The sequence below is a fragment of the Sesamum indicum genome, linkage group LG13, assembly GCF_026168435.1.
Source record: "Sesamum indicum cultivar Baizhima isolate 11 linkage group LG13, ASM2616843v1, whole genome shotgun sequence".
Taxonomy (NCBI): Eukaryota; Viridiplantae; Streptophyta; class Magnoliopsida; order Lamiales; family Pedaliaceae; genus Sesamum; species Sesamum indicum.
Window position 1 is genome coordinate 17,637,595 of NC_142669.1, and position 18,010 is coordinate 17,655,604.

At 37.3% G+C, this 18,010-nt stretch overlaps 4 protein-coding genes across 4 annotated transcripts; 2 read left to right on the forward strand and 2 right to left on the reverse strand.

The window, feature by feature from the left end:
- Positions 1 to 1,538: 1,538 nt before the first annotated feature.
- On the reverse strand, positions 1,539 to 2,127 carry LOC105176384 (protein SKIP34). The gene has a single exon (XM_011099169.3). It carries the CDS (start codon positions 2,008 to 2,010, stop codon positions 1,711 to 1,713), a length of 300 nt encoding a protein of 99 aa, XP_011097471.1. The 5' UTR covers positions 2,011 to 2,127; the 3' UTR covers positions 1,539 to 1,710.
- Positions 2,128 to 2,706: 579 nt separating this feature from the next.
- LOC105176385 (suppressor-like protein) lies at positions 2,707 to 7,355 on the forward strand. Its single transcript, XM_011099170.3, has 5 exons — positions 2,707 to 3,951; positions 4,074 to 4,412; positions 5,978 to 6,111; positions 6,608 to 6,795; positions 7,020 to 7,355. Exons 1-5 carry the CDS (start codon positions 2,723 to 2,725, stop codon positions 7,197 to 7,199), a joined length of 2,070 nt encoding a protein of 689 aa, XP_011097472.3. The 5' UTR covers positions 2,707 to 2,722; the 3' UTR covers positions 7,200 to 7,355.
- Positions 7,356 to 8,835: 1,480 nt separating this feature from the next.
- On the forward strand, positions 8,836 to 11,145 carry NIC1 (nicotinamidase 1). Its single transcript, XM_011099171.3, has 5 exons — positions 8,836 to 9,216; positions 9,584 to 9,767; positions 9,848 to 9,981; positions 10,108 to 10,293; positions 10,837 to 11,145. The coding sequence occupies exons 1-5, from the start codon at positions 9,082 to 9,084 to the stop codon at positions 10,915 to 10,917; spliced, it is 720 nt and encodes a 239-aa protein (XP_011097473.1). The 5' UTR covers positions 8,836 to 9,081; the 3' UTR covers positions 10,918 to 11,145.
- Positions 11,146 to 12,035: 890 nt separating this feature from the next.
- On the reverse strand, positions 12,036 to 16,415 carry LOC105176388 (kinase-interacting protein 1). Its single transcript, XM_011099172.3, has 2 exons — positions 16,031 to 16,415; positions 12,036 to 14,872 (listed from the first exon to the last, which is right to left on the reverse strand). Exons 1-2 carry the CDS (start codon positions 16,122 to 16,124, stop codon positions 12,036 to 12,038), a joined length of 2,931 nt encoding a protein of 976 aa, XP_011097474.1. The 5' UTR covers positions 16,125 to 16,415.
- Between the last annotated feature and the right edge of the window lie 1,595 nt (positions 16,416 to 18,010).

Sequence of the window (18,010 nt, forward strand, 5' to 3'; positions counted from 1 at the left end):
TGATATAGGTATTTTATCCTTTTTATATCATCTTTTTACCCAGAGAAATATGGTACTTTGTAAATTCACTAAATCAATGAGTCATGTTTGACAATACCAACAAACTGCTTGGGTTCAGGACTCTCTTGGCAACTTAACTCTCAGTCCTATCTAGAAGCCAAGGAAGCATAAACTGAAGGAAGAGGATATAGTAGCTTTAGATTGGAAAGTTTCCTACATAGTATATATATTATGTGCGGGAAAATACAATTTTAGTCCTGTAGCTATAGAGGTAACAATTTTGGTCCTGTAATTTACATAACTCCAGCCAATTTCGCCAGAATCCCTAATTTAGTTAGGTCATATGCAAGTTGCATGCAATTTTCCGAACAAATCCTCAAATCGTGAATTTCTAAAAGTTATAAAACTAAATTGCAAAAGTCAAGTAGTGTAGGACCAAAAATGTCACCCCCTACATTACAGGATAAAAACTGCATTTTTCCGTATTATGTACTTATTAGAAAGAAAGCCTACTTTAAGTCTTGAATAACCCTGCTTAGCTATTTCATTTGTATTCAGTATGTCTTGGTTATGGCATACTAAAACATATTCAGTTTCAATGTAGACCACAGACGTCTCTCTCACATGAATAAAGAATTAGTCTATAGGATTGTGAAAACAAGCTTGACTGGTAGAGTACTGATTTCTGAAGAAAAACTTATAAATGAGTCAGATGATGTTTTGCCTGAATCTGAGGACATAGTCAAGATCCATGCATTCAGCTAAACAGTGCAGCCTAATTGGAAAAGACCTCCTAAATCCCAATGTACTGGTGGCGTCACAGAAAGTGTGGAACAACAAAGTCCACATTGAAGGCAGCTGATAAAGGACTCCCAGCTCGTGCAGGATCTTATGCCTTCATTCAATCATGAATCAGAGACACCAGTCTGTCTAAAATGTAAAAGGCCTGGTTCCTCTGAGAAAATTTCATTTGTATCTCTACAAGTTTACAACCAGCACACAAGTTCTGAAGACATAGTCAAGATCTTGCTCCATGCACTCAGCTAAACAATGCCGCCTAATTGGAAGACCTCCTAAATCACAATGAGCTCAAAGTGTCAAGAAGTAAGTGGGAACACCAAAGTCACATTGAAGGCAGCTGATAAAGACTCTCAGTTCGTGCTGGAACCTATGCCTTCATACAATCATAAATCAGAGACATAAGTCTCATTCCAAAATGTAAAAAGCCTGGTTCCTATTAGAAAAATCGAATTTCTATCCCTTACAAGTCAACCAGCACACAAGTTTATAACAAAAGTCATCACCAAGATCACCTTCGCATTGTCAAATTCACCAACTCTGGCAGGTGGTTATAATCCAAAGCATACAGGAATTCCCCCTTTCCACCCAATCCCATCCAATCCGCGATCACAAAAGACTGCTTCTAAGATAGTATTTGTATTTGTCACTCGATCACAAAAGACTGCTTCTAAGATAGCACAAAACAAACATACAAATTCATCGATTTTCCATCTCGTAGGATTGTTAAAATGCATCAATTTTGAGGAAAATGGATTCACATAGCAAAAAAGCATCACCAGTATATGCTTAATAATTTATACAGACACTGGGGCTATTGCAACACTTTACTGCACAAATTCAGACAGTAATACCACAAGTAACCATGCCTTTTTCTCCCCTAGAAAGCCAAGAGAACAAACAAAATCAATGCTATTTGGATGGTACCGAAACCGAAGACGGAGAAGAGTAAAGCTGAACGAGGTGATCTTGCTGCTCCCTGTACCGGCGCCTGAGGTAGGTTTCCAGGATCTCCATCACGAGCACGAACTTCTTCATCTCCTCCAGACGGCGGCTCAGCTCGGCTTCCCTTGCCCTGGCTCGCTCCAGCCGCGCCTCAGTCTCGGCTAGCCTGTCTCTGAGATTCTCCACCACCACCGTGTTCTCGTTCTGCACTGGCCGGATTTCGACGATGTCGTCTTTGGACGGTAATCGCTCGCTGCCGTAGCACATGGCTCGATTGCTGGCTTGTTTGAGTTGAGCTTCCTGTTTCGGAAGTTATACCTTGTTTTGTCGCAGGGAGAAGAGAACTGGTGGTGGATTATATGAGTTGCGCTCAATTACACTTTACCCCTTCAACTATTCCTTAAATAAGATCTGTTGCCCCTTCCCTTATCAAATTTTCACTCAACTCATAATTATTTCTTAGATATACGGATGAAAAATTAATCATCGACAAAATTATACTTTTAGTCTCACATTAGTCTTATATTTTACAAATTCTAATAGTTTTAAAATTGAGAAAACTCGATACATTTAATCTCATAAATTCCATAAAGTAAAAGACTATAAAGTAGAGTATTAAATATATCAAGTTTTCTCAATTTTGAAATAATTTTTAAAAAACCTCATAAAATTTTTAGTTTACAACTGATATACATGATTGATGTAAAATTTAGAAAAATGGATCAATTACATAGCAAGTGTGATCTGTAATTGGTTTGATTCGATCAAAACTTTTCCAAGCTAGAATTTCTACTTGGGTAAGTGTAACACGTGATTGGATGACGGGCTCTCTATTTCATCTCTCACAAAATAATTTGTACATTTTAACTTACCATATAAATTTATAATACATGAAATGAAATATAAAATTAGGGATTTTGTTGTATTTCTTTTTCCCCATACAGTAACAGTGTATTATTAATTATGTTTAAGGCCATGAATGATGAACCTTCCAGTTCCAGTTCCACACTCCCCACATCAGCTGACCGCCAAGCCGCTGTTTGTAACAAACCCTCCTCAAATCTTCTCGAAACCCACACACACCATGGCTGCACCTGAGTCCTCTTCCTCTTCATCACTCTTCGCCCTCAAGAATTCCCGGCCCCCCGACGACACCGTTTTCTACTCCATCTTCCCTGATTCCTCCCTCACCTCCGCCGGTTCCGCCGCCTCCGCCCAACTCCAGTTCCTCCATCTCCGAATACTCCACCACGTTTCTCCAATTACTGCCCCGTATATTTGGCAACACCAGCCTTTCTCTCTTTCCATAACCCTCTCGCCCGTCCCCCACCTCTCCGGCCACCTCCGCTTCGGGTACAATCTTGAGGATGAGTGGTTCGTTGTTTACCTCCTCTTCGAAATCTCGAAAACCTTCCCTAATCTTTCCATCCGCGTTTGGGACTCTGACGGGGAGTTTTTGTTGATCGAGTCCGCTTTCCACCTCCCTAAATGGCTGAATCCGGAAACATCCGTCAATCGCGTCTTCATTCGCCGAGGCCTCCTTCACATCATTCCGCAGTCAAGCTTCCCGAAAATGCCAAAGTTGGAGGATTCTCTGCGATTCTTGGCGAGCAGAGATGATGATTCCTCGCTCGCACCGGGTGCTGTTCAGTTGCATTTGAGGAAAAAAATTGGTGAGTATCCAGAGCGTGCTTATAGGAATGTGCATAGAGTGAGGGTTAGAGTGCCAGTTTCGGTGGCATGGGTGTTGAAGCATGAGCCGTGTTTAATATCTTTGGCAGTTGAGGGGTTTTATGATAGGGATATCGATAGTATGAAGTATGCCGCTAGAATGGAGAGGTTTCTACCCAGGGGGAAGGGGGAGGAAATGGTGGAGGTGGTGATAAGTATGTCAAGGGCAATGTATGCACAGTTGGTGCAGCAGAAGTTTCAGGCTCCTGGTTGCTTTCCGATGCTGGAGAGGAGCAATGTGGGAAAATATATGGAGGCAGAACTCGGGATGAAAATCACTTGTGGGTTTGAGATGATGTACCAGTTGAGAAAGAAGCAGGGGGATGAAGGGAAGGGGAGCACGTGGGAAGCTTTTAGACAGAGCTTGGAGAGCAGCGGTTATTTTGAGGGATTGTTGCCAGGTTCAAAAGAATACAAGAGGTTGATGGAGAATGCTGAGGGATATTATCGAAATAGTTCGTTGCATGTTAGAGCCAGGTATGTAGTGTCGATATATTTTGTTAATTTTTTGAAGTGCTTGGTTAATATATATATTTTACTCCTTGGTCATATTAAAAGTACAAACTAGCACTGCTGTTGACATTTTGCTATTACTGCAGTGAAGTCTTGAGTGCACCTGTGAAACGCATAGATGAAATTCTTGCACTTCCGCATTCAGCGGGTGAATTCAAGAACCAGGAGCTTCCTCCATCTGATGATGATTCATGGTTATATGGTGGGGAAGATGAATTGAATGCTGCACTTCAGGAGAGGCAAAATGAAATGGAACTTTACAATTTGAAACATAAGAAGAAACAAAAGTCAAAAGAGCAGCAGGATGGCGGTTCAGCATCTGGCGAAGATCTTGATGACTATGATCTTGGGGGGATTGCTAAGTCTATGCAGGCATTTGTTGAGAAAATTTCAAGTTATGAAGGTGCTGAGGTTCCAGAGGACAGGTTCATCCTTCCCTTTCTCTTGCGTTTCAACTTAGTGAAATTTCATTTCATTTTCTCAAGTGAAAATTATAACCCACTTTCAGTTTATTCAGTGAGACATTGAGGCTTGTTGATTTATGAATGTTATATTCCTTTATAAATTGGTGCCATTGAGTGAGGTGCATGACTGAACTTTTTGTTTTTATTTAATTTGAGTTCAGAATTCAGATAGATGCATGGCTGACTTGTTGCTCTATGCCACAAAGTATTAGGTTTTCAGTACTTTTTTTATGATCTAACTTGAGCTTTTGCCTGCTTTTCCACCGTTCATATATGGTATGGAGCAGCAACTTGATGTGAGTAATGAGCGTGTCAGTGTTGCTTTCTCTTAATTTGTGTTTATAACAACTTATTCATGTATAAATAAACTATTTTGCTGCTGCATTTATAGATTATATACTGCAATTAGCTAACATAAATATGGAAATTATAAAAGGACATTGGATTTTTAGTTATCCATGATGAGTCATTATGTAGGGGTGTTTGAGTCACTGTTGATAATATAAATCAGCCTTTTTTTTAATTATATAGTGGTAATTTGTCTTGAGAGACAGAATATTAAATAAGTGGAATGAAACAAAAAACCATACTTATTTCCTTATTTTCGGCAAGTATTATTATTTGATGAATTGTTTAGTTTCTAATTAAGTCAACTGTTATTGATTTTTTATTCTTAGAATTACAAATTGGGGTTTCACTAAGGAATGTATTAAAATTATTTTATTTCAGGTGACTGTACTGAGTCATCTTCTACCTTTTGCAATTAGGTGCAGTTATCCAAATTAGGAAAGTTTTTGCCATGCAACATGCTCACATAGAAGGGGTTTGCCTTTATTCTCTAGGCACATTCAACCCCAATAACTGAAGCATGTTGGGTGGTGTTATGTTTTTCATGGTTTTATATGAGATGCATGTTTGAAGACGTATTCATGCACAAACCAACAGAGAGTGGTGCTGCTGCTGGTTGTGTTAATGGAGTTTTGGTGTTATTGACATACGTAATATCACTTTACTGCACAACTGTGATCAGGACAACCTGGTAACACTCATGCAACAAGATTTCGACTCTATCTAGTGGTTTTGTCTGTTGTGCTGAAAAGCAAATACACATCGTCTGTGTTCTTGTAATGGAGAGTGATAAAACAAACAGTTATGCTGCTAACGTGAGATTCCTGGCATGATCTAACTAATAGTATAGCTCAAGGAAAATAAATTGTGATAAGGAAATATATGAAGAGTTGATTAAGCATAAGCTGCCAGTTAACAGGATGAAAGTCTTGCTCATCCCTTTATTCAGTGAATTATTGTAAACTATCAGAATAGTACTCTTTTTACTTATAATTCATGTCACTTTCTGTTAGGCAATTTAATGTTAATCGAGCAGCTGAAAGAATATCTGCTATTACTGTCATATCATATGACTGAGTTTGAGTTTTCCATGTTCTTTAGCAGCTTGTGGGTTCTTCAATAACTATAGTTAAAATCTCACAGGATTATATATGTGGATTCTATTCTTCTATTTTCAGGGACTTTAAAGATGTAGATTTTGATGTCGATCAATTTATGAAAGACATGGAAACAGTAATGGGAAACCGTGGTTCTAAAGATAATGGCAGTGATTTTGATCTTGAAGAAGGATCGTCATCAGACCTTGATTTTGGTAATCTTGCAACTACTTCTAATGTATTGATTCTTAATGTTACTTCATAATCTCTGTTGATCTGGGAAATTGTCTGCTTTTGATTTCTTCCCCTTTGATTGAGGTGGGGGATTCTCCTGCTTTCCTCCACTGTTTGTTGCATTTGTGAGCTGTTTTATCCTGTAATTTTGTTAGGGATTGCTGCTGTTCCAGAGTAAAACTTTGGAACATGATTCTCAGAACTTGAGCATTGTTTTTATCGAAAAAGTAATACAAATATAAGTAAAGATCTAATGTTTGTGTAACTAAATATTGTACTTCCATACTAGGATTTTGAGTCAAGTAGATGTGTTGGAATAAAATTATAATTGAGGCTCTACTTCGATGCCTAACCTTTTATGTTGGGCAGCTCAGTATTGTGTGAGTCTGAAAAATTCCCCTAGCTGTCTAATTCTTAGATTGTGCTTCTGGGCATGCTGATAGATCACATGATCTAATATAGTACAAGAACTTGCAGATGACTATGAGGAGGATAGTGAGCATTCAGAGGACATTGAAGAGGGAGGGGATCAGTTCATGCGTTCCTATTCGGATGCTCTGAACAAGGAATTGAAGGCTACCACACTGAGTAAAACCTTTGTTCACGCACATGATCAAGCCTCTAGAAAGAACAATGAGGAAGAATCCTCTAGAAAGAACGACGAGGTATGAAAACTTTAAATCTATCAGGACTAAAGTGATGGTTAACAACAAAGTTTGCTTTACTTTGTTGAAGTCTTGCTAACTTAAACTGCGAGATTTGAATTTATTTTACCCCTCAGATCCACTTACCGCAATCATGACTAAGCATGTTTGAGAATGACAATGAACGTGCTAGCTTTCTTCATAATACATACTCAACTATATGGATCAAATATATATATATGCAGGGAACATCCAATGCTAATGACGAGATGGATGATGAGCTCACCCCTGTGGATGTGGATATCAACCTGGTAAAGAATTTCCTCGATTCGTATACTTCTCAAGAAGGTCTGTCGGGCCCTGCTTCCAATCTGCTAGGACTTATGGGTTTAAGGTTGCCAGATGATGCTGGCAAAGGCAAATGATTTTGAGCTGACTGCTATCAGTCGCCTCACTATTTATCTTATTTCTCACATACAGCATGCAGCATTTACTGCTTCAATGACCGACTTGCTTTTCAGCATTGTAGATATACACATGTTCTTTCTCGATCAATTGTAGACAGTAATTTACCCTTTCAACTTTGCCAAATTTCTGTGTGGTGTGCCATTCATGAATTTTCCTCATTAATCATGTTGGAATCCATAGGTGGGTTGCGTATATGATGATGTGTAATTCTACGGGTTTTTTCACATGAAAATTTTCAATTAATATTTGATTAGATATCAATATCCGTTCCACACACTCAATAAAGCTTAAAGTTATTGAACAAAAATTGTTATTTTTTCAGCTTACTTTATTTATCTTTTACTTTACTTGATAATTGGTGTCGAGTATTTTTGTTTAAATGGTATCTGCATGCTAACATAAAATAAAATTGAGATTAAAAAAAAAAGTATATCAAATAATACAAAATTATTACAGACCACTTCCAGAACAATAATAAGATGCCAAACGGCAACGGTATCGATACTAGACTACTAGTATAAAAAACTCAAAGAAGTTTGGTTTTGAAGCTATTAAAATACAACAGAAACTGTACCCTGTCTGACTTTCAACTTGTATTTTTCAAAATAAATAGTGTTAACACTCAATGAAAATGAAGTGGACTTGTAATATTAACGGTCAAGTCAGTACTACCCATTTGGACATCATGATATGAGTTTGAACTTTACTGAGATGTAGAACTGTCATTTATGTAGATGTATTATGAGATGGAGTTGGCCCTCTTATAATACTTAATTTAATGAGGTGTGTTGTTTTAGTTTCCAGGATTGATCCAAATTCGTTACAAACCAACCTAGAAAGGATCAATCTATTTCTATTCATCGTGGGTTGTGACTCGAACCAGGCCCTATTTTACGCCAATGTGGTGGGCCGGTGACCACCCTTTTCTGTGAGTTTTATAGTATTTGTGGTGGAAGTAAGATTCTGAGTAGCTTTCTAAAGTATCTCAAGCCAATCAAATCTCGGATTTTGGCTATTGCCAACAACTCATTGCTCAAATCCCACTTGCTCATTAATTTATTTATTACACAAGTGCCCCTTAATTTCCCGGATTTTACGTTGTAGGGACACATAAATATACGGTCTGAATATGAACAAATGTAATATATAATATGAATTTTAGTTTGTTAAGTTTAACAGACCCTTTTCTTTGTGTTTAGAAATATTATATAAAATATATTATTTTGTTAATTCGTAATAGATTAATATGATTCGATATATGTAAGACATTTTTTTAAAAATAAAATCGTAAAAATATATAAAATCGGAGAAGACAATACATTGTTTAATGAACTATCGATTGTGCCACTTGTGATATTATTATATTTTTAAAAAAGGTAAATTATAAAAAAATTATTTTTTTATTATTTAAAAAATTATAAAAATTTGTTTAAAATTAACAATTGTCTAACAAATACTTCTACAATACAATAAAAAAGTAATTTCTAATTGATCCTTAAAAAAATTAGATCACTATAAGAAAAACATTAGAATAACGGAGAGTTAGTAATAAACAACCTCCACAAGATTAATTAAATTTTGTTTTTGAGGCCCAAGAAAATGACATGAGATGAGTAGCCAGCGTTCTTGAAAGTTTGAGAGTATCTATCAGCGTATCCAAAGGGGTAGTTGGAATCCAGCCAGCCACAACAAAATTAGAGCAGAAAATGGTGTCATTTCATCAATTAAAGTGCCAACAAAAAGTGAACAAGTCTTCCATATTGCGTACTTGACCCGGCCAACCAGCCAAACTGCAATCGTAAATACCTGGAAGAAAATCAAGAATCTGGGAGCCCGCTCATGGTTTCTATGGAGGTGTTGAGGAATGAGCTTCCAGTTGAGCAGGAAATTCTTCATCTTTCCGGTGAAGTTAAGATCGGTTTGGTGCTTGTTGATATCGTTAATGGCTTCTGCACCGTTGGTTCTGGAAATCTCGTGAGCCCTTTTCGTTTCTTATGTTGTGCGCTATATGTACTTAGCATTTCAGTCATGCCAATGTAACCATTCCTTCTATTTTGCTATTCTTTTTGTGTAGTTTCTTTGCCTATGCTTATTTGTTGATGATGGGAATGTTGCTTTTTGGTTGGTGTGGGAGTTGTCTGATTTCTTTGTATTTGGAGTAGTAATGTTTGTGGGTCTATTGATCTCAGTTTGCTTTGATTGGTATGAAATTGTCTATGAGCTTTTGAATTCATGTTAGTTTTTATCATAGGTGAGCTTGTGTTGATCTAATTTGGTTACTGATATTATCATATAAGTTCTTGATGATATCAAATTCATGTTAATATCAATCTCCAAACAGGCCCCACAAGCACCTGATAAGCAAATTGCTGGAATGGTGGATGAATCTGTGAAACTTGCAAAAGAGTTCTGTAAAAGGAATTGGCCTATATATGCTTTGCTTGACTCTCATCATCCAGATGTTCCGGAGCCCCCTTATCCTCCTCACTGTATAGCCGGAACCGATGAGTCAAAGCTGGTTCCTGGTACTAATTCCTCAAGTACTTTCATGATGCATTTATGTTTTTGCCTTCTTTCATGTTTTTTCTTTTTTTTTTTAATGCAGCTTTGCAGTGGCTGGAAAATGAACCGAATGTTACACTTCGGTGCAAGGATTGCATCGATGGATTTCTTGGTTCACTGGAAAAGGATGGCTCCAACGTCTTCATCAATTGGGTCAAAGCCAACAAGATAAAATCTGTGAGTGCTTTTACAACATAAGACTGTGATGAGTTTTTCTTTGGTTCTACTAACTTGGGAGTAGGTATTTTTGTACATGTTCTGTGATTCCAAATGTTTTTCTGACCAGTACTTTCTTTTCTTAAGATATTGGTTGTAGGGATTTGCACAGACATATGTGTCCTGGATTTTATCTGTTCGGCACTGTCTGCTAGAAACCGTGGACTACTTTCTCCTTTGGAGGATGTCGTTGTGTATTCCCATGGTTGTGCTACTTTCGATCTTCCGCTACATGTTGCTAGAAATATCAAAGGTGCTCTAGCTCATCCTCAGGTTAGACATTCTCAATAAATCTATTTTCCATGTAATCATGTCAGCCCTGCTTGTTTTCTTGACACTGATTATTTTTCCATTCTACCGAACAAAAGTAGGATATGTTTGTTTTTCTGATGATCTAATATTTGATGTTTAATTAACCTCTCTATCCAAATACACGGGGTCATTGAATAAAGATTATAATGTCAGGATGGATATATGAAAATTTTACCTTTGAGCATCTTGATTTTCTCACATTCTCTTCAAAAGTGTAATTTGGACTAGCATGAAGGCAAGACTTGAAAGTTGAAGAGAGGTCAAGCTTAATCGTTTGTTCAAGCTTGAATACACTTTTCCTAAGACTATGATCCTCCATTACTTTGCATTGTAGACAAACCCTTGTTACATGAGTGGTCTGCAAGTACTTTGTTACGTGAGATATAATAGATACACTTGAGCAAATTGTCCAAATCTAAACTTAAACGGCCTGTTTTTTCCGAAATGCTGATGACGTTATTCCTACCTGCTTGTTTCTTATTGTTCTTGTGTTGCCTGGTACAGGACCTAATGCATCACATAGGACTTTACATGGCCAAAGGCAGAGGAGCAAAGGTGGTTTCAGAAGTTTCATTTGATATATAGCAATATCATCTGCTCGTTCTCTATTACTATGTATATAGAACCTTGCTGTTGCCAGTTTTCATTTTAGCCACTTCAGAAACAACTTTTTACCAATTCTTATCGATCTTGTGTTTCTGAACTGCCTTTGCAGCATAATCAACTATATTGTCCAGTTTTTGTCTATGCAAGACATAGTTAAGACAAACAAAGTGTTCATTCGCCACTTCTAATTAGCTCAACTGTTCTGAATCTGGTTTGCATCCTCTGTCATCAGCTTTTTACATTCATCAACGGATAGAAGGTATCGTATTGCAATATAGAGGCAGGTAATAAGGATTGGCATGAGTTGAATCACACTGTTATTTCATGGTAAAAAAATGGTTACAGAAGCTACAACTAAGTTTTGGCAAAGTTGTTTGAACAGAAATTGATGACGAGTTTCTTGAGGGCATTATACTACTATGGAACATGCAAACATAACCAAATACTTGGGTGACTAACAATCATATAGATCATTTTTTTCTCGTTTCGATGAGGAATAACGGAACAACAGAGGGTTTAACTGCCTTGGGAGAAACCTGAAATATCGATGGAGGGTTTGTGAAATCAACGAATGTGTTGCATTATCACAGTAATTTAGTTCAATCTCCACTTCTTTTGAACGTTTTTTACTTGCCAGTGCCCCCATTTGGTTTCCATTTTCAAGTAAACAGAGAAGGCTTAGAAGGTAGAAGACTGAATGAAGTATCCTGAGAATCATGCAAAAATAGGAGGATATTGAAGCTTATGCATCACCTAAAAGCATCTATTGTGCATAGAGAAACAAAATTGTGAAAACAAAAAAATTTCCACCAGCAACTTGCAACTGCAGAGTCTGCCATGCAAGAACTAAATATAAATAAACCACAAAGCATAAAAACTGACAAGAAAAGCAAAGTCTGCTGCCTACACACTATAGGAATCTGAGAGTTTTTACAACTCAAAGCAATCTTGCTTCAGAAACCAAAGGGACTAAAACAAAAAGAAAAAAACAAAAAGAGAAGAAGGAAAAGTTTTGTCATCTATCTCTACATATGAATGCCTAAATACAAGAAGGCGTTTTGAAATGAATAACTGAAGCAAAACAAGATCAAGAATTACTAAATAGTCAGGGCAAAACCGGTTCTCACCACTTGGAATTTCCTATTGGGATGCATAAAGGAGAAGATAGACTTCTGCTTCTTTGGTTTCCCTCCAAAGATGAATGCCCGTAAAGGGACTCGAGACTTGCTCATAGTGTGCTGCAACTGCGGTTGATCGCTAGTAATGCCAAACTCTTCATTCAACTGTTTTAGCGTCTTCTCGATTTCAAGTTGAAGTACACTTATATGATCTAGACCTGTCTGGAGTTCTTCTCTAACCTTATTGTTCTCTTGTTTCATGTTCAAAACCTCACCTTGTAATTTTGCAGCTTGGTGACTGTTGAATTGGATTTCTTCCTCCTCGACGCCTTCCTTCAGAGCTCTCGTGATGTCCTCCTGTATGCTGCACAATGATGCAGACCTGCACTTCAGTTCGTCTTTCAGGGTGGCACTTTGCTCCAACCACATGGTCAGTTCTGTCTGTATCTCTCTGAAGTGCTTGTAAATGGGCCTGGCCTCTGATTTTATCTGTGTTGAAGCATTTCCTTCCGATTTCTTTTTCTCTTTGAGTTTCGATGTTTCATCCTGTAGATCCTGAACTTCACTCTTGAATTTCTGGACCTGATGATATGTTGTGCTGAATCTTAACCAGAAATCCAAGTTCTCATCCAGTATTGCATCAATAGCCAACCGGAGCTTCTCTTCGACAGGTGAGATGGTGGGAGGTTTGTCAACAAAAACCAACTTGATTACATCTACTCTCTCTATTGAGGCAGGGGCACTAACATCTTCTACCACTTCCACATCCACACTTTCCGATTCAGGTTTAACACTTCTATCTTCAGGCGCATCAGGTGGTACGCCTTTCTCTTCTGCTGCATCCTTATTGCTTTGCAGCTGGTTTAACTTTTGACGAAGTTGTTGAATTTCTTGATCCCTCTTGAGAATAGCTTCTTTTAGTTCTCTCATTTGCACTGTCATATCAAATTGCATATCCCTCTCTCTCTTCTCCACATCAATCAACTTCTTTTTGATATCTTTGTAATTCCTGAGAACCGTTGTATATTCTTTAAGCAGGACTTTCTCTCGATCATCGGTCCCACTCAAGAGTAAGTTCAGCTCATCTCCCTTCAACAAGTCCTCTAGTGCTTCATCTTTGATGGAATTGTCCAAGAACGCAACTGATTTCTTACTTGGTATTTGAGCTTCTTCTTGTTTAGAAACAGATGGCTCAGAACTCTGAACATTTACATCTACTTCTTTCACATCCTCGTTCTCGTCTGTTTTGGAAGCACGGATGAGCTTGCCACTGATACCTGGATTCAAAACAGGAACCTTTTTAGCTTTGATCTCCTCCTGCAACTTGTTTTCAGTGGAGGAAGTCTTTCCCATCGAAACCTTTTGATCTTTGATCTCCTCCCGTGACTTGTGTCCTGAAGACGACGACTTCCCAGCAGAAACCTTTTGATCTTTGATCTTCTCCTGCAACTTGTTTTCAGAAGAAGACGGTTTGGCCTCTTTTTGTGATGAATCACTTTCGTCTCCATCCTCATCTGGCTTTACATTACTTAGCTTCTCCGACAGTTGACCAAGACTTGAACGAGCTTCAGCAAAGTTCGACTGGAGATTGCTGTTCTGTCTCTCCACGTTCTTGTTTAGAGCCTCAAGCCTGTTCAGTTTTTCCTCCATTTCTTTCACCCTGGTGCTCAGATTACGCTTATTACCAATCAGACTCTCCTTTTCATTCTCCAATTTCTTTATCTGTGCATGGAGATCATCCGCTTCCATCCTCAATGAGTTAATAAGAACTGTCTGAGATGAAACTGAAGTTTCCAAGCTGATCACCTTATTGACAAGCTCGTCTATCTTCTCTGCCAGTTCAGTCACTGTCATAGCCTCCATCGAGCTCAAATCCAAAGGCGTTATACTCTTCTCATCTACTGGATCAATTTCTGTCGACAGTTCCACCAAATCACTCACATCTTTAAGTGCGCACTCTGATTCACCTCCAGCTTTATCATCTTTACTCGTGTATTGCTCATCCGTCTCTTCTTTAAGACACTCGCGTCTGAGTGACTTGAGAAGCTCACGAGCAGACTCAATCTTCTTGAACTCCTCTTCGGCTTCTCTCGTTGACTGTTCTTGTTTCTCCTCCAACGCAGTCAGAGTTTCTTGGCACGATTTCAGGGCTGCCTCGGCCATCAATGTGCGAGCCTCATTATCCTCAATGACTATCTCTACATCAAACTCATCCTGCATCCTGCACACCTTGTTCTGCATCTCCACGATCTGGTTCTCAATTTCCCAGTACTTTGCCAGCCCGCTTTCGTACGAACTCTTCACAAACTCCTTAACTGTTTGCAGTGTTAGAGTTTCTTTGTGAAGCTTTTCAATCTCCACCAGAGCTTCCTCCCTGCTCATACCGGACTTGATGCCAGCTTTTTTCTTCTTCTTCTGGCCTTTCGATGATTTCTTGACTTGGAATGGCTTCGTAGCTGTGCTTAAGAGGCCTTTAAGGTTTTCCATTGGTGCCTTGGGGACTTTTGGCACATTGGCCATGTTCCCTAATGGGATCTGTGAACTTTTTGGCATCTTGGGGGTCGGACAGTATTCATCTTCGTCCATTGCAAACTGAACCTGTTCCGGGAATACAGTTGCAATTGTGTGATTAGCATTTTGCAGTTCTTTGGACAACATGTCGTATCGATCAGCCAAGGCTTTGAACGCGCGGTAAGATTCTTCAACAGAGTTTATGATCTCTGGCCTTCTCTTGTAGTACATTTCAGCCCTCTTGGCAAAGGAGTCTCCATCTTCTTCAATGAGCTTAAGCATATTCTGCACTTTCTCCTCCATGTCTACAGTGTAATAAATCTTACTATTAAGAGTTCATTTACGTATAAATACGGTGTGTATACGGATCTAAGACATTGTATAATATATGCTGAATCAAATCTATCTTGAGGTCTTACAATCTGGGATTCACAGAAGGAATTTCCCAGGAAAAAGACATGCAGAATATGCCTAAAAACATGGAGGAAAATAGTTTCAGACTCAATGTCAATGAACTTGAGTACAAGAATCCTCTGGGATCATCAATCTTTTGATCATGTCCATTTCTCAGTTCTCATCTTGAAAGAACACTATGGATCTTTGAAAATCTAAACTAAAAGCATAAATCAAATACAAACTACTGATAACAAACAAACAAGAACGTCTTCGTTTCCTCGTACTTGGTATGAGATCTAACTACAGAAACTCAGAAATCAAATCATCTGAAAACGAAACAAGAAAGATATGACATAGCCTATTGATGTTGCACAAGACAATTAAGAACTCCAATCATGTAAAGCAATCAAACAAAGAAACTGAAAGCCATGCATCAAGACAGGATCTATCAGCCTCATTCTTCTTTCCTTGAAAAATTAGGTTGTCTGGAAAAAAAAGAGATACAGACATTTGGACCTCAACCAAAGGATAGCCTGGAAGTCAAAATGACTGATCTACCCCTGAAAATCGGACAACGACCCCACAATCATAGAAATCAAATAGGGACTAAATTGCAATCTCTCATTCATCACCTTAAGCATGTGCAGCCATGTATGTAAATACTCGAAAGAAGAGTAATAGTAGAAGAGGACTACTCTTGCTTCAGACTGTTCAAGCTAAACCCCGTTAACAAGTATGTGTCCTATCAAGACTACATCTTTTGTTAAAACGAAATGCACGTAGATCGACGGACATTTCAACGATATTAATCCAACACGTAAACATCGAACATGTCAGATTCTTGAATCCAATGGATACAAAAACCATGTCACCATTTCCAGCATCAAGATCAATCTCAAAAACAACACATACGAAAGATCAGCCCAGGAATAAAGAAACACTATAATGCATCGAATCCCAACAAAACTTGTACATTGATCTTGCATGAAAACCAAAAACACATCGAACCCTTTTCTTCTGTCAATGCAGTAATAGAAAAGACAAAGGGGGGCGTGTGCACAACGTACCCATCATGCTCTGCTCGAGCCATTTCGACTGCTTTGTCCGGATGTGGCTAGCCCACCACCACGAACATGCATTGCTCGCAGCTCTCTGCAACATTTTGCTTCAACCAAAAAGCAAAAATCCGATCTTTATTGCTAAAACTGTTGATACTAATCAGAATCAGAAACTCTTTCTCTCCTCTCAGACAATTCCTTCACATGGCATTGATGAAGAACGAGGAAGAGAAAGAGTTTCAGCTTGAAAAGCGGAGGGGAAAAGGGGCGAATTATACAGCTCAGGATCAATGTTTTCGTTGGGACAAGAACAGGAGACGCAGCAACAAATCATTGTTTAAGACAACGTTGTGGGATCATTTGGTTTATGAGGTTTTTTAGCTCCAAAAGTGGCGTTCGGCCCTCCACAAAGTAGCCAACCATTCACTGCGAACGTGGAGTCCACTGCCATCAAACACCACGGCATATTCCCTCTAATGCAACACTAATAAATTAATTAATTAACAAAAACAATAATAGTAATTCAAGGAAAAAAAATAACGGGAGAAATTGCAGTTTTAGTCCCGTACGTATTGATTTCGATAATTTTGTCTTGTAGTTTTAAAATTCTCATAAATTGAGTACAAAAATGACACAAAATTTGCTAAATGTCAGAAAAGCACCAGTTAGGTGCACTTTTCTTAATCATTTGAACAAATTTTAGTTATTTTTATTGTAAATGTGTAAAAATTCTAAAATTACTGGATATGACTAAAATTGCCATCATATACTTACAGAACTAAAAATGTAATTTTTTTCAAAAAAGAAAGTGAAGGAGAAAAAGGTGCAACACTTTTTTCGTCCGTTTTTTAGCAATTCCAGGTCTATTTTTGTTGTTAATTTGTGAATTTTTTTTTAAAATTACAAGACTTAAATTGCTAAAATGAATTCATATAGGACTAAAATTATCACCCTCATAGTTATATATAACTTAAAGATGTTATCTGTAACTAATGAAGAATTTTCTATCATACTTTCATGTCATACATTAACATCATATCCACTCATATATTACATACATCCCACCATATGTGAATCAATGATTTTCTTTTTTAAAAAAATAAATCGATTACAACTATTCTTATTGAATATTAATATTTAATAAGAACCATTAAATTGAATAAATTGAATCCGACGAACACCTATTATTACAGTAGAAACAACACTTACTATGTATTAGAAACAACTTACTATGCATATTGCGTGATTTGGACCCAGAACCTCTAATTACGTCATGAAACTTCAATTTCACAAATTGAACCACGTCTTATGAATTGATAAATTAATAGTGCGACATCAATGTACACCTGAAAATGTAATAGAATATACCACCACCTTTAGCTACCTTTCAAGAACAATTTAATAATTTGAAAAATTGTAATAATTATTTAATTCAGATGAATTTTAATATAAGGCTTCTTTAATTATAGATACAACTCTAAAGTTTGAGCTAGTATTAAAAAAATATCTCTTTAAGTTTCAATTTAATAATTTTTTTAGTATTTTTTTTTAATTACAAATCGTGGTTGATATGAATATCGTCTATATAGCTGTAAAAAGATGAAGAATTATTTTATTTCCCCACTTTTTTATGAAATATGTGGTTTGACGCAAATTGTTCTTAGGGTTATTTGTAATGTTTTTATTAAATATTTGGTGTAATTACTACAAAATTTTATTAAAATTTTGAGTACTTTTTTTTATGTCGTACATATACACTTATATTATATAATATAGTGAATTTATTTTTTATTGGAATAACATACGTATCTATACCTTATATGGGGGGGGGGGAACTCTTTTTGGTATTTTCATGTCTATCATTTTTTAAAATTGCTTTTATTTAATCTTTATTTTCTCTCAATATTTTTTTAATAATTAACTTTTTATAATATATTTATTTATGGAAATTCATTGTTTTTTATATGGGCCTGATGAATAATCTGGATA

Excerpts from the sequence above, each read along its gene's own strand:
- LOC105176384 (XM_011099169.3), bottom strand. The coding sequence starts at position 2,010 with ATGTGCTACGGCAGCGAGCGATTACCGTCCAAAGACGACATCGTCGAA.
- LOC105176385 (XM_011099170.3), top strand. The coding sequence starts at position 2,723 with ATGATGAACCTTCCAGTTCCAGTTCCACACTCCCCACATCAGCTGACC. Across the intron at positions 4,413-5,977 it reads GCTGAGGTTCCAGAGGACAG|GGACTTTAAAGATGTAGATT; the intron begins GTTCATCCTTCC and ends TTCTATTTTCAG. Across the intron at positions 6,112-6,607 it reads GTCATCAGACCTTGATTTTG|ATGACTATGAGGAGGATAGT; the intron begins GTAATCTTGCAA and ends AAGAACTTGCAG.
- NIC1 (XM_011099171.3), top strand. The coding sequence starts at position 9,082 with ATGGTTTCTATGGAGGTGTTGAGGAATGAGCTTCCAGTTGAGCAGGAA. Across the intron at positions 9,982-10,107 it reads AAGCCAACAAGATAAAATCT|ATATTGGTTGTAGGGATTTG; the intron begins GTGAGTGCTTTT and ends TCTTTTCTTAAG. Across the intron at positions 10,294-10,836 it reads GTGCTCTAGCTCATCCTCAG|GACCTAATGCATCACATAGG; the intron begins GTTAGACATTCT and ends TGCCTGGTACAG.
- LOC105176388 (XM_011099172.3), bottom strand. The coding sequence starts at position 16,124 with ATGTTGCAGAGAGCTGCGAGCAATGCATGTTCGTGGTGGTGGGCTAGC. Across the intron at positions 14,873-16,030 it reads GCTCGAGCAGAGCATGATGG|ACATGGAGGAGAAAGTGCAG; the intron begins GTACGTTGTGCA and ends ATTACACTGTAG.